Below are 12893 nucleotides of genomic sequence, written 5' to 3' on the forward strand. Positions count from 1 at the left end.
AGTGAAGGTGCAAGAAACAATGGCCTGATGCTCCTTACTGGGGTTCTGTTCAAGGGGTAAGTAAGAGGAGGTTGTCTTAGAGTTGCCATCTGGCCCCAGCAAAGTAGTCCGCCAGATTAGTTTTATCTTTAATTTTAAACATTAAGGGGACTGTAGTGTTCTTGCTCGGGTGTAAAGGAACGCCGAACTAAACATCGAGTTAAACCTTTGTTAATGACGACAGGATCACAGTAAGATTAACCATTTACTGTTCACTCTTCCACATTAACGTATGGTGAAAACTGTTGATAAAACAATACAAGTTTTGTACAGCAGTTGTTTCCTTCTTAATATTACATTTACATCGTAAATACTTGCAAAAGTAAAACTACAACTACATTACATTAAAGTGCAGCATACAGTCAGAATCTACCTACGCCACTGACTGCTTTAAATACACTTCAACACAAACTATCCGCAACTCTTTAACTAACGAAAACATAAACCTTATCGACCGTGGTTACTTTTAACAGGATCGGCGTTAACATTTTAATTCAACATATCGATTATCTCATAACTCACAGCGTTGCCTTCACAATGTTTCTGGTGCGTAGAGAGAAAACATTGCTGCTGCTTGCACTCGCACATGTCTCGACCCCCTCCTTCCCGTTTCTCCAAACCGGTATTTTCCCACAGGACGCGGCCAAACCGGATGTGATGTCATCGCATGCCACGATATATCACAGACAACAAATTTACTTTAAACAATCCTAACTTTAACTAGAATGTTAACAAACGAATTACTAAGCGAAAATATTATAAACTAAATGACTGCCATAAAGGCAACACGGAGACTTTAAGCCTCGGAAAACACAAAATGCAGGAAGAACTCAGTGCATTAGGCAACATCTACGGAGGGAAGTTTCAGGTTGATTCCCTTCATCTGGACTGAAATCTGGAGAGACAGCCAGTATGAAAAGGTGGAGGGAAAGGTGGAGCAAGAGTTGGCAGGCGATAGATGAATCCAGGTGAGTAGGCTTGGTAGGCAGATGGGGGAGGGGAGAATGGGTATAGTGTCAGAAGCTAGGATGTGATAAAATGGAAGTGATGAAGGATTGAAGATGATAGAATCTGATAGAAGAATGTGAAGTTTGGAATGGAGCAAAGGTGGGGAGAGCAGCTGGGAGCCATGGAGCAGAGGAACCAGTGAAAGGAGAGTGAGGGTGATGCAGAGAGAATGAAGAAAGGGTCACGAGGGTTGGTTAGATAGAGAGAAAAGGGACAGAGGGGAAGTGGATTACCACAAGGTGAAGAATTCAGTGCGGGCCATCTCCCCTCCAACTTCCAGTCCAATTGAAAGGTCTCGACCCGAAACATAAACTATACATTTCCCTCCATGGATGCTGTCAGACCACCTGAGTTCCTCTGGCATTTGGTGTGCTGCTCCAGATTCCAGCATCAACAGTCTCTTGAACCTTCCATTCAACGATTCAAATCAAATTTCAAAGTAAAAATCAACATGTTGCTTCAAGCAAAAATCTTTGGAAATTATAAAACCCGTTTAAATAATTGATTCTTAAGTGATAAAATAATTTTTTGGGAAACGTTCTTTCCCCATCAGCAATAGCGATTTGTTTCAGTAGTAAATAGCATGTCAGTTAATGAAATTGACTACTTAAGGAGAAAAGTACAAAGCTTCTTGCTTGCAGTAATGATTCAATTCATCTCAATTAAAAAGTTGGTGATCTCAAATGTGGATGGTTGATTAAGAGTGCATTTAATTGACTTTGTTACTTGACAACTTCAGCCTTTTCTGACTGTTTCTGGAGATCCACAGTATGGCAATAAAGGCCAGTCTTCTCTCTCCCTTGAACATTAATGGAGTTATAAATCAAAATTCCATTTCAAAGGAATTATTAACTTGATACAGTGACCTTGTCCTGATGATTCCACCAAAAGAAAATGTTTTAATGCTAAAGTGCTCAACTCAGTAGTCCGAGCCCAAGATGATTAATTTTTGGTAAACTTGGTTCAATAGAATGGCATAATGTATGTGCTCTTCCCAAGATAGGTTCTTTCTACTATATCCAGCAATTCATTAATATTTTCCTCATTTAATGTTCACCCAGAAGAGGCTGTGGGGTAAAAAAAACAGACAAGTTTAGTAAGCCTATAGCAGTTCATACAGAGATAAACCTTCCAATGAGCAATTATTGGAGAAGAAAATAAAGGGGAGCTGTTATGTTTTATAACTTCAGAACATTAAACTAATTCAAAGGAAAACATGAAAGCCAAGAGATGCAAATCTTAATTTATGTTTAGTTTAAACGAGGCACCCGCTTATCACATGGTAGCGTCGTGCATATAAGATTCTCGTAATTTTACATATAACCTGTAAAGAATTATTTAAACGAAGAAGAATGCTTAATCAAACTATATATTTACAGGATTACTCAAATATTGCTTATTTAATGAAATACAGCCCTTCCAGCCCTTTGAGTAATGCCACCCAGCAATCCCCCTATTTAATCCTAGCCTTATTGTGGGACAATTTATAGTCATCAATTAACCTACCAACCGGTACGTCTTTGGACTGTGGAAGGAAACTGGAGCACCCAGAAAAAAACCTGCACAGTCACGGGGAGAACATACAAACTCCTTACAGGCAGCAATGAATTCTTCATTTTGTATTTCATGGACATAATTAAAAAAGTATAAAAAGAAAAACTACTGTTTAACCAAGTAACAAACTGTATTTAAATGAAATGCAGAACAAATTAGAATATTACTAATACTACTACAGTACTATAAAACTATGTATTAGTTCCTAATAGTTATCAGCAGTGTAATTTACCCAGTGTATTCTTTCTTTTAATTGATTGTAAATTAACAAAATCAGCAGTCACCCAGATAATGGAGTGTTACAATACAACGCTATTGATGATCGCATCCTACAGATCTTCGTTTCCACTGTAACATTCAAGATGATTTGTCGATATTTTCAAATTCTTCGTAGTCCCTAACTTGCTGAAGTAGTGAAATCGTTTTATTTTCACTCATGGTCATTTCTCACAACTCCAAGCCTGAACACTTGAAACCCCAGTGAGCAAAATAGTTCTGAATTGTCATGCCGCTTATTTCTTGCCTACTCTCGGTGACAAGAAACAATGCTTTTGGAACACAAATGCATATAATCGATGCTATTTAAAAACTGTTCACTCTAAGCACAGTGTAGTATCTAATGGCCACACAAGTCCACTAGCTAGGAACTATTTGGCAACAGTCTCTTGCCCCAGTTAATTGGCACAGTATCCCAAATAGACTAAGATCATCCCAGCTATTTTCTTGATTAGTTTTTGTTCTTTAAGAGTTGTCCCAAATAAGCAGTTGCTTCAATTAACCAATAGCCCAATTAACTAGAATCCTCTATGTATATATTATATAAACAACAGTCATTGTGACTTTCAATGAAACAAATCAGCTTTTCCATATTATTCAAACTTTTTCTAATTGATGGCTCCCTGCCTCGGGAAATAATCAGAAGGATCTGTAGCATCAACTCACCTACTTTGGCTGTTGTGCACCTAATGAATACCAAGATCAGCAGTGGAAGTTAATACCCGTTTTGCTCACTCCAGGGACCCAGAACACAATAGTAAGTGTAAAGGGGGTTTCTTCTTTTTTCTTTGTTACTGTGTATGTAATCAAAAGGGCTTCTTGGTTTTGTTAACTAGCAGGAATGCTAATTTACTGATAACGAGAATTGTATTCCTTTGTAAACCAAATGGGGATTAATGTTCTTTCTTCTGAGTCTGTAAGCTTTTGTTGACGGGCTTTTGGGCAGATGGCGCGAGGGGGTCGAGAGAGAGGACGCAATGCTGTAAGCTGGGCGAGGAACGGATCCCAAGCGGGGGTCCGAGGCCAGGAGGTACTCCGAGGAGGGGGGATGAAGCTAGATGTGCTTGGTTGACCACTCGGAGGGTCCTGAGCTGCAAGTCGAGGAGATCGGAGGGGATCGAATGGTGGCCAAAAGACTTCAGTAATTGAGCTCCAACGGTTGTGCACGAAGTGGTTTGGACTTTGATAAGTTTGGCGCCTTTTCTTTATTTTTTTCTCTTCATATATACTGTATCGTTATTAATCACTTAGTTATAGTAACCTTTATAAATTGTACTCATTTAATCGCTTATGGTGTACTGTCTGTTTTTGGGCGAGGCGGGGACATCACACAGCATCCACACCAGCTGATTACCCAGTTTGGCGGGGCCGAAGGCTGCTCCCCCAGACGAGAACGAGCTGAGCGAGCCTGAGGTGACCCAGGGGGTTACATAAGGAAAGAGGGAATATTTCTGTATGTTTTTGCTCTCTTCAAATGAATTTATTTTACCAGGGCTAAAGGCTTTACAAAATGCAACTATCACAACCACAGTGTAATTCAAAAGATAAAAGTTGGAGGCACACCATTACTGAGTACATGCATTACCTCTGTGGCTTCATTGAGTACCGATGTGTGGGGGTTTGGTCGTTTCCATTCACGTTTGTAGAGCATCCAGGCAACAGAAAGGAAGAAACACACCAGTAAAATCCCCAAAATATTAGCCAAATATGCTTCAGGTGGATGATCCTTATAGGGAGCGGACGAGTTGGCAGCATTACTAAAGAAGCCATTAAAATATTGATTTAATGTAATTATATTTAACATACAGGTTGATGTTATTTTGTTTGCTTCTATTTCCCCGAACATAAAATTCCCAGAGAACAGTTAACATGGAAGCTTGCCCTCAGCCTCGTTAATGCTTTGTGTTAATTAAGTAAGTCCCACAAAAACAATCTTACACAGCATTTTTTCCCACTTTTACTGAGACCCATGGCTGTGTGTGGAATTAGTGCATTCTCCTTGTGGCCACTGTTTACTCTGAGTGCTCTGGTTTTCTCCAAAAGATTGTTAAGATTAGCCCCATAAATTACAGGAAGGGCAGAAATGACAAGAATAAAAGGAAAATCAAATGGGGTTAGAATAAATGGTATCTGATGATGGGCCAAAGGGCCTTTCTTGTACTGCATAACTCCATGATTAACAGCTTGCAGATAAACAGCACCAATAAAGAAAAACATCTTCAAATACTTTGCAGAGTGTTAATTAAATGTATGAGTTACTGGACATAAGCACATGCTGGGAAAGGGAATCAAAACCTTTTCTTAAAGGAGAGAGAGAGAAAAAAGGTATAAATATGATGATGTTTAGGAAGGAAAAAGGAAATCATGGCCTCCAATAATGGAGCAGGTAACATCACACCATTCCTGAAGAACTTCATTTGTTTTGAGCAGAGAAATATTAGATGGATAAGCCCACTCTATTGTCAGGAAGGTACTTTTTATTTGCACAAGACCTTTTATAACCTCAGGATATCTCAAGCACCTTATAAGTATTTAAGTCATTTTAAAAATTAATTTATTGTACTAGTAAAAAAAACACTTAATAAGATCGGAAAACAAAAAAAAACTGGAAATATTTAGCAAGAGATTAAATAAAATAAGGATTCAGCACAGTAACAGGCCCTTATGGTCCAATGAGCCAGCACTGCCCAATTACACCTATGTAACCAATTAACCTACTAACCCATACGTCATTGAAATATTGGAGGAAATGGTATGCTAATATCTGTTTTAGTAATGTGATTAAGAGATAAATGGGGGTAAAGGGATCAGGGATACTTCTTTTGTTCTTTGAAACAGGACACGTTAACCCAACAATCCTTAATTCATCATTTCATCTGAAAGATGCAGCTCCAATACTACTCCAATGTATCAGACTATAATTTAAGCTTATTCTTGAGTGAGAGACAACCTTCTGATTCAAGTGAGAGTGCTATCAACTAAATTGTGCTTGACACTATGTGTTAGTCTGAGCCTAGTCTATTTCAACAGAAAATTTCTCCTTACAAGGCCCTTGTTTACCACTACTTTACATTAATCATCTCTTAACATCACATTTAAGTGGGCATTCACGATTAAGGATAGCTATTCAAGTTGACTATATAGGTCATCACAGTCCAGCCCAGGGAAGTCATCTTCTAAGATTTTTACTAGAGATTACTACACATCTAATAGAATGGGAACAAGTTAATTCCACCATTGCAGAGCCTTTGTGTTCAGCTCAGCTATTGAAGCAAACAGAAAATTGCTAAGGTAAAAGACAAACTAAATGTATCAACATTTTTCAAAATTAACAGTATTTGTTATATAGGATGAAATGTAGGATGGATCCTTTTTTAAAATCAAGAATGATTCGTTTTGTTTACCAACATCATGTCTGATTTGAACTTGAAAATTTACTTACAGCACAAAGATTAATTTCTCATTGATTCCTGACAGACAAGCAGCAGTAGTCATTGTTAAGAAACAAATTCCAAAGAAAATATGCACATCTTTGTAAGCAACTCGAAGCCAGAGTGGAGCACAGGGCAACAGAAAGGACAGAAACCCAAGGAGCCACTGCAAATTGAAGGAACAATAAGTTAGAACATCTTAATATTTAACTAACTTCAGTGAGGATGACCTACCACATGTTGAAGAAACCCACTAAACAAAGGAAAAAATGTTAGGCCAACCCTTCTCTTTTTCAGGGTTGTCTTGGAGGTTGGTGGACCATGATAAGTTAACAATTAGTTTGGGTGAGTGTGTAATCCAGCACTGTTGATAAATGGAAAGTCGCATGAGTGAAAAAATTTGAAAGTGCAATACCAAATAGATTGAAAATTGCTTTGCCCTTGGAATAGATACAGAAATAAAATACTATAGGTACAGAATTAACAGTTAATGGTAAATTAATGTACAGGAAAATAATTCTGTCAACCTTACCTAGTTTAGCAATCACAACAATATGACTGATTCAGTATTATCTTCAATTCAAGGATATTTCATGAGGACAATATACCCTGGATTGCCTGTGACATCTACATTGTGCAAATGAGTAAATATCTAGATGTATTTAATCAGAGATGTGAGAAATCAGTGGTGGCCTTGTAAGTAGTATAGCTGGGGGGGGGGGGGGGGTGGAGTTAACAAGGAAGCAAACTTCAAAGCCAACACATGATTTGACTGTAGGTAGTAGAGATGATATAGGAGGGCTGCTGAATTCTGAGCGAAGGTCAAGGGAAACCTACAATTGTCAAATAGTGATATCAGGTGAGCTGGAAGTTGATGGGTAGTGTGAATATGAGTAGGAGAGTAGCAAGAATTTTATGGCGAATATTACAATTCAGAGAAGAAAAACAAGAATTTATGGACTATGAGATAATCCAGAGATTAATGTAAGATACCTTATGGGCAACCTTAGGGAAGGGATCTTTTATTAAATGAGGGACAAAGGGTCTTAAAAGAGGGTGCCAAAGAAAGAAGCAAAGTAATAACGTGGTTTGTGTCTGTAGACTTATTGTGGGATTTTATGTTGGAGACCTGTCAACAACAATACAGAGTTGAACAACACTTCCTGGTTTGGGTGACCAGACATATTAAGAACGAATGTGGTCGTACAGTCTGTTCTCCTCAAAGGCCTTTTTCACATGGAGAGGTTGGGGTCTCAATGCAAATGTTGGCACATACAGCAAAAGTTGCTAAAATCACTATGAGTAGTAGCTTGGTCGATTTGGCAGTACTAACCAATTTTCAGTCAATAAGAAAACTATTTAACGGTTAAGTTTTACAACTTTCTTACCTGCAAGCTAAAGAGGATGACTACTGTAAATCCCACCCAGCTGTGTATGGAATACAAATTGGGAATTTGCATCTTATTGTGAAATCCAAATGCTGCTAACAACCCGATGACAGCCAAAATCAGTGCACCAAGATTCAGCACAGCATGAACCAACTTTAGCAGCATCTTGCTGCTGGACCATGTAAAGGGAAGCCTGTACACAAGAATGGCTGGGAGAAAATAAATCAATTAGTCTTTTCCAAATTACAAAACAGATGCTGGAAATTTGAAGTAGGAGCAGAATACTGGCAATACACAATCCCCACTATATCCTGTTTTAATTAGGATTCCTTTATGCACATAACAAACAAAAATTCAATTTTGTTCAATAAAATGTTCAATAAACAAAAAATATTCAAAATCAACATGATGAAACTTTTGACTGTTGACTTACGACTTCCGGGAATGCTCTGAGAAATGTGAGTAGCAAAACATTAGTGAGCTCAGAAAAAGAACTCCAGATTAACTACTGCAGTCTACAAAAACATATGAACACTGCCGCATACATCTGCAAATGTACTACTGTCTACAGATTTTAAAGTCTACACTTTTGAAAGTATAACACTTCATTTTGATACAAACAAGGATTTAAATGATCCCTGCCATCCAATAATCCAAATTCTTTCACATTTACTGATTATAGTGAATTGAGTGTTTTGCTGGGTAATAAATATCCTAAACACAAGAATAAAACTGTTAAGCATTTGAACTACAATTACATATGGTTAAGTAAGACCACACTGAAATGCTGTTAGTTCAGTTTCCTTTTTTTGCTATTATTTTCTTCATCTACTTTTGTTGGCAATTTTCTTATTCCCTTGACATACGATTTCTCTTTGGTTTCTGCTGCCATTTTGCATTTTAACAATATTGATAACAACACTGACAATATTGGTCTGTTTAATATAGGCATTTAGTTTAGCAATTGCTTAATCTTGTTAGTTGGAGAGAAGTAAGATAACCTTCAGCTGGCATGTAGTACTGATGCAGAACCTGGAAAGAAATTTTGCGACAAACAAGAGAAAATCTGCAGATGCTAGAAAGCCAAGCAACACACACACAAAACGCTGGTGGAACTCAGCAGGCCAGGCAGCTTCTATGTACTTTTTTCCATAGATGCTGCCTGCCCTGCTGAGTTTCTCCAGCATTTTTTGTGTGTTGCATGCAATTCCTATAGTCTATATTACTTAACCACACAATTTATTTCCTTTTTGTACATAATTGGTATGTAATAAACCACAACTAATTAACTGCATACAAATCACTGAATTAATTTAACTAGAAGCAAGTTCACTATTGTATTTCTATTGCTGTGACTGCAGTCAGATTCAGCATTACAAATAATTTTATGAAAACATGTAATAGCTGTAAAATTATGTTAGCTTTTTATGTCAAATGGTGACTTCGACAGTATGGAAACAAGAGTGTTACACAAAAGTCATAAGCAGGTAATAAGGAAACCACAATATCTTAAGCAAGCACTTTAACAACCTCAGCTCGGACCACATTCATTCTTAAAATACTTCCCCAGCTATTAAAAAAACAGATATTCCATGTCCCGCAAACAGGATTGAAATTATTAACAATGTTTAGTTTGTGGTGTTGTCTGAAGAATAAATGCTATGAATAGCACTTCTGAACTCAGTGAAATCTATCTCACTAGGCAGTTACAGCTCAGGGCCATTTCAAAGATGATCGTTTTGACAGTGCAATGTTCACTATGTCACAAAACAAACACAATAGTTAATTTTTTAAACCCTGAAAGACGGATTTATTCAAGAAATATTTATCTAGATTTCTTTCCCCAGTATACTGATCATTTCCTGGCAGTTTGTATCACTAGAAAATTCAAATAAGCATTTGTTACCATCAGGTAAGCTGTGACCCTGATGTCAATGCCAATAATTGCTTATTTTGGACCACTGCAGAGGAAACTAGACCATGTTGTCCTGCTCCATCTTCCTCTGCAGTGGTCCAAACTCCAGCAGATGGAGAGGAGTGGGTAGTAAAAGCAGTAGGCCAGCATTTTTCTTGAAAGGAAGGTGAATTGTGAGGAAATCAGAAACAACAACAGTAAAGAGGACCATTATATTGGGGCAAGATTTTGATTCTTTTGATTTTCCACAATGTAACAGGATCCAGGATTCAGTAGTTTACTGTGTAGGGCTTCCAGTTCAGTAATGCTGTGGTGTACAAAGGGATGACTGATCAAAATTAACCAATTAAAAGTTCCAGATCGACTGGAATTAAAACCAATCCCACCTCTGTGTACTATTAGGTGTAGCATTATTACAATCAATGTGTGAACTTACCCAGCTAGGCACAAGATCATGAAATGTACAACTACAGGAGTTGATTCAGAATTTAGTTTCAGTGACACTAACATGCAATTATATTGCAGAAGTTAAGCAACATGAATAATTGCAAAGATGCCAATTTAATTCACAGGCAGATTCACAGGCTGATAGTCTCACCTTATGCATTATGCAAAACCCAAATTTCAAAAGGGACTTGTAATTCTGAGGACAAGTGAATTATGGTAACATATTCCAACCTTACCATTCCCATAGAGCACAAACCAAGACACCATGCATAGAGGATGCCAGTTAAACATCTTTGCTGTTCCATCCCAGGCAAAGCCTCCTCGATAACAAGTACTCCAGGTCACCACCATGGTTACACATATTAGACCAAGGAGGAGAGACAAACTGTAGACACTGTAAAACATCTTCATCTTTGCTCTGCAATGAAATCAAAGAAATGTTCATGTTTTCCAGAATAACCTGACCTAGTTTAACAATGATTGGCCACCCTTCAGCCATGAATGATACAACCTCTTTGTTCAAAAGGAGATGGAAAAATTCTATTAAATAATTATTAAATATTTTTTTTTTAAATGTGTTTTACAAAATGAAAACGGGCACAACTGCTCTTAGAATGCCGATTCAGCATGGGATGAAATTCAGCAGTTCTGGAATTTCTTTGCCACCTACCCAAGTGATTACTGTCAGTGAAAATCCAATCCATAAGTATAAGCAAGTTATTTGATAGCTTGCTTACAAAGCTGACGAAAGTGGCAGCAGTAAGAAAATGGAGAAAACTACTAAGAAGAAACTATGTAGATAAACACATCCTTTAGCAAAATAATCCCAAACAAGGGGGCACTGTTCAAAAGTGTAACCTACTGAATTCAAGAGTAATATCAGAAAATACTGCTTCACAAAATACGATGATAATCTGCAACGCCTTAAAACACATTAAGTCTGGTAAACTGAATTTTCAAAAGAACGTTAAATAATGACATTAAGGGTTACACAACGACAGTGGGTAGAAGTCAAATCGAGATTCATCTGCAATATGAGTGAATAGAATAACGGATTTGTGTCTGAAAAGTTACCTATGCTCTTCTAATTTCTGCTTTCCATTCCCAAGAATACAAAAAATATAAATGCAATGCAAAGCTGAAACCCAGCTGAGATTTGTACACTGAAATCTATACATTTTGAATACAATAAGCCCAGATGAGCAATTTTGCGTTACTAAAGAAAGAGAGCCATAATTATTTTTACAAGAAGCTGATTTTCTGTCCATTGCCCTGAGTTGAAGTATTTTCCCCTTCCTTTACAGTAACTGGATTCATTGCGATATTTATTGTGCAAAAACGTGAAATGAAAGCGTTGTTGAGTAATATACAGTAATCTGGAAAATCTACTAGCTCGGGATAACAAAATTCTGAAGACATTAAAATTCATGTTGTATGTGTAAAGAACTCATTTCTAACTGTATTTGTTTATCTATATTGGCTCCCAGTTGAACTATTCCAATTTTAAAGGTCTTATATTGTTGCAAATTCCAGTCACGACCTCGCTTTTCTCTTTCTAATCTTAGACAGCAAGGTCATTCTTTAAGCCTACTTCCAATTCGGCATTTGATAGATGACAGTATTTATTTGGATGTTAATAACTTATTGATATCCTATCCTACTCTTTTTTTCTCATTTAAAGAAACTACTCCGAACCCGCCTCTGATGCTTTTGGTCATCTACTGTATTCTGAAATATTCAAACACGCTTTACCTTCCATTTGAGACTTCACTGATGTTTTGGTTTGTTAAACGCGCTATACAAATGTAAACTGTTGTTGAATATTTTATGAAACCATTTTCATATGACGCCACTCGTGACAAGTATGAATAAACTCATAACAAGACAAATCGCATAATGTTTGCATGTACAGGAGAGAACATTAGCGTTAAAATATTATTTTTCCTTACCAGTAATTTGTACCAAAGCTGTTACTTAGAATTTAAAGGAAATTATGCCCTTGAAGCTTCAAACTTCCTCCCAGATGGGGAATTCCGCTGACATTCCATATCAAACAGATACAGCTAGCTTAATTTGAGATTTCTACAACAACTTAAAACTAAATTTAAAAAAAAACCTGATGTTTAAATTGATATTAAAGTCACTTTTAAACCCGGCCTTCGGGCTCCAACCACTTGTCCAAAACGCATTGCATCATGAGAGTTGTAGTTCTGACCCAGATTTTGTACTTCAATTCCCACAATGCAATGTCGTTTTAAAGGCATCCACACCTTTAGGACACATGGAACCATTTTCGGATGCACTACCACAATGACACACAAACGTTTGGGACCGGATGTGTAATATTACCTTACAGGGAAGGAAAATATGCAAACTGGCCTATATGTGACTTGTAGTTAGCTCTTAATTACCCTTTGGAAAGATATTTGCAATACTGTAAATACCAGTTTGCTAGTGGTATTCATATGAACAGTTCTCCAATTCCAGTCTCTAACCTTCGGCTATCTGGCTTAGCCTGCCAGACTTCCGATCAATCTTTGCTATAAACCCCGCACTCCCCCACGGCCCCAGACTATTCGATGACAGGACCCCAAACTCGAGGCTGACTGTTCAGGTTATCTTTTCAGGCACTGTACTCAATATCTGGACTGGCCTGGTGGAAAGAGAAGACTTAGCTATGGCACTTGTGTTCCTCTGTCACAGTTGGGGAACAATTTTAATTTTCACTGATTTTTTGGCAAAGGTCAAAGGCATCTTCCATATTTCCAAGCTGTTAAACTTTGAATCAGGGACTTCAATTGGTATTGGTATTTCAATTTAATGCAAAGGTTATTA

The 12893-nt window shown here is 37.5% G+C and overlaps 1 protein-coding gene across 1 annotated transcript; it reads right to left on the reverse strand.

Annotated features, from left to right (window-relative positions):
- Positions 1-457: 457 nt before the first annotated feature.
- On the reverse strand, positions 458-12257 carry LOC132397187 (lysosomal membrane ascorbate-dependent ferrireductase CYB561A3). Its single transcript, XM_059975598.1, has 6 exons — positions 12008-12257; positions 10295-10476; positions 7697-7905; positions 6320-6474; positions 4463-4634; positions 458-2114 (listed from the first exon to the last, which is right to left on the reverse strand). The coding sequence occupies exons 2-6, from the start codon at positions 10467-10469 to the stop codon at positions 2094-2096; spliced, it is 732 nt and encodes a 243-aa protein (XP_059831581.1). The 5' UTR covers positions 10470-10476; positions 12008-12257; the 3' UTR covers positions 458-2093.
- Between the last annotated feature and the right edge of the window lie 636 nt (positions 12258-12893).

Source organism: Hypanus sabinus, chromosome 7 (genome assembly GCF_030144855.1).
Source record: "Hypanus sabinus isolate sHypSab1 chromosome 7, sHypSab1.hap1, whole genome shotgun sequence".
Taxonomy (NCBI): Eukaryota; Metazoa; Chordata; class Chondrichthyes; order Myliobatiformes; family Dasyatidae; genus Hypanus; species Hypanus sabinus.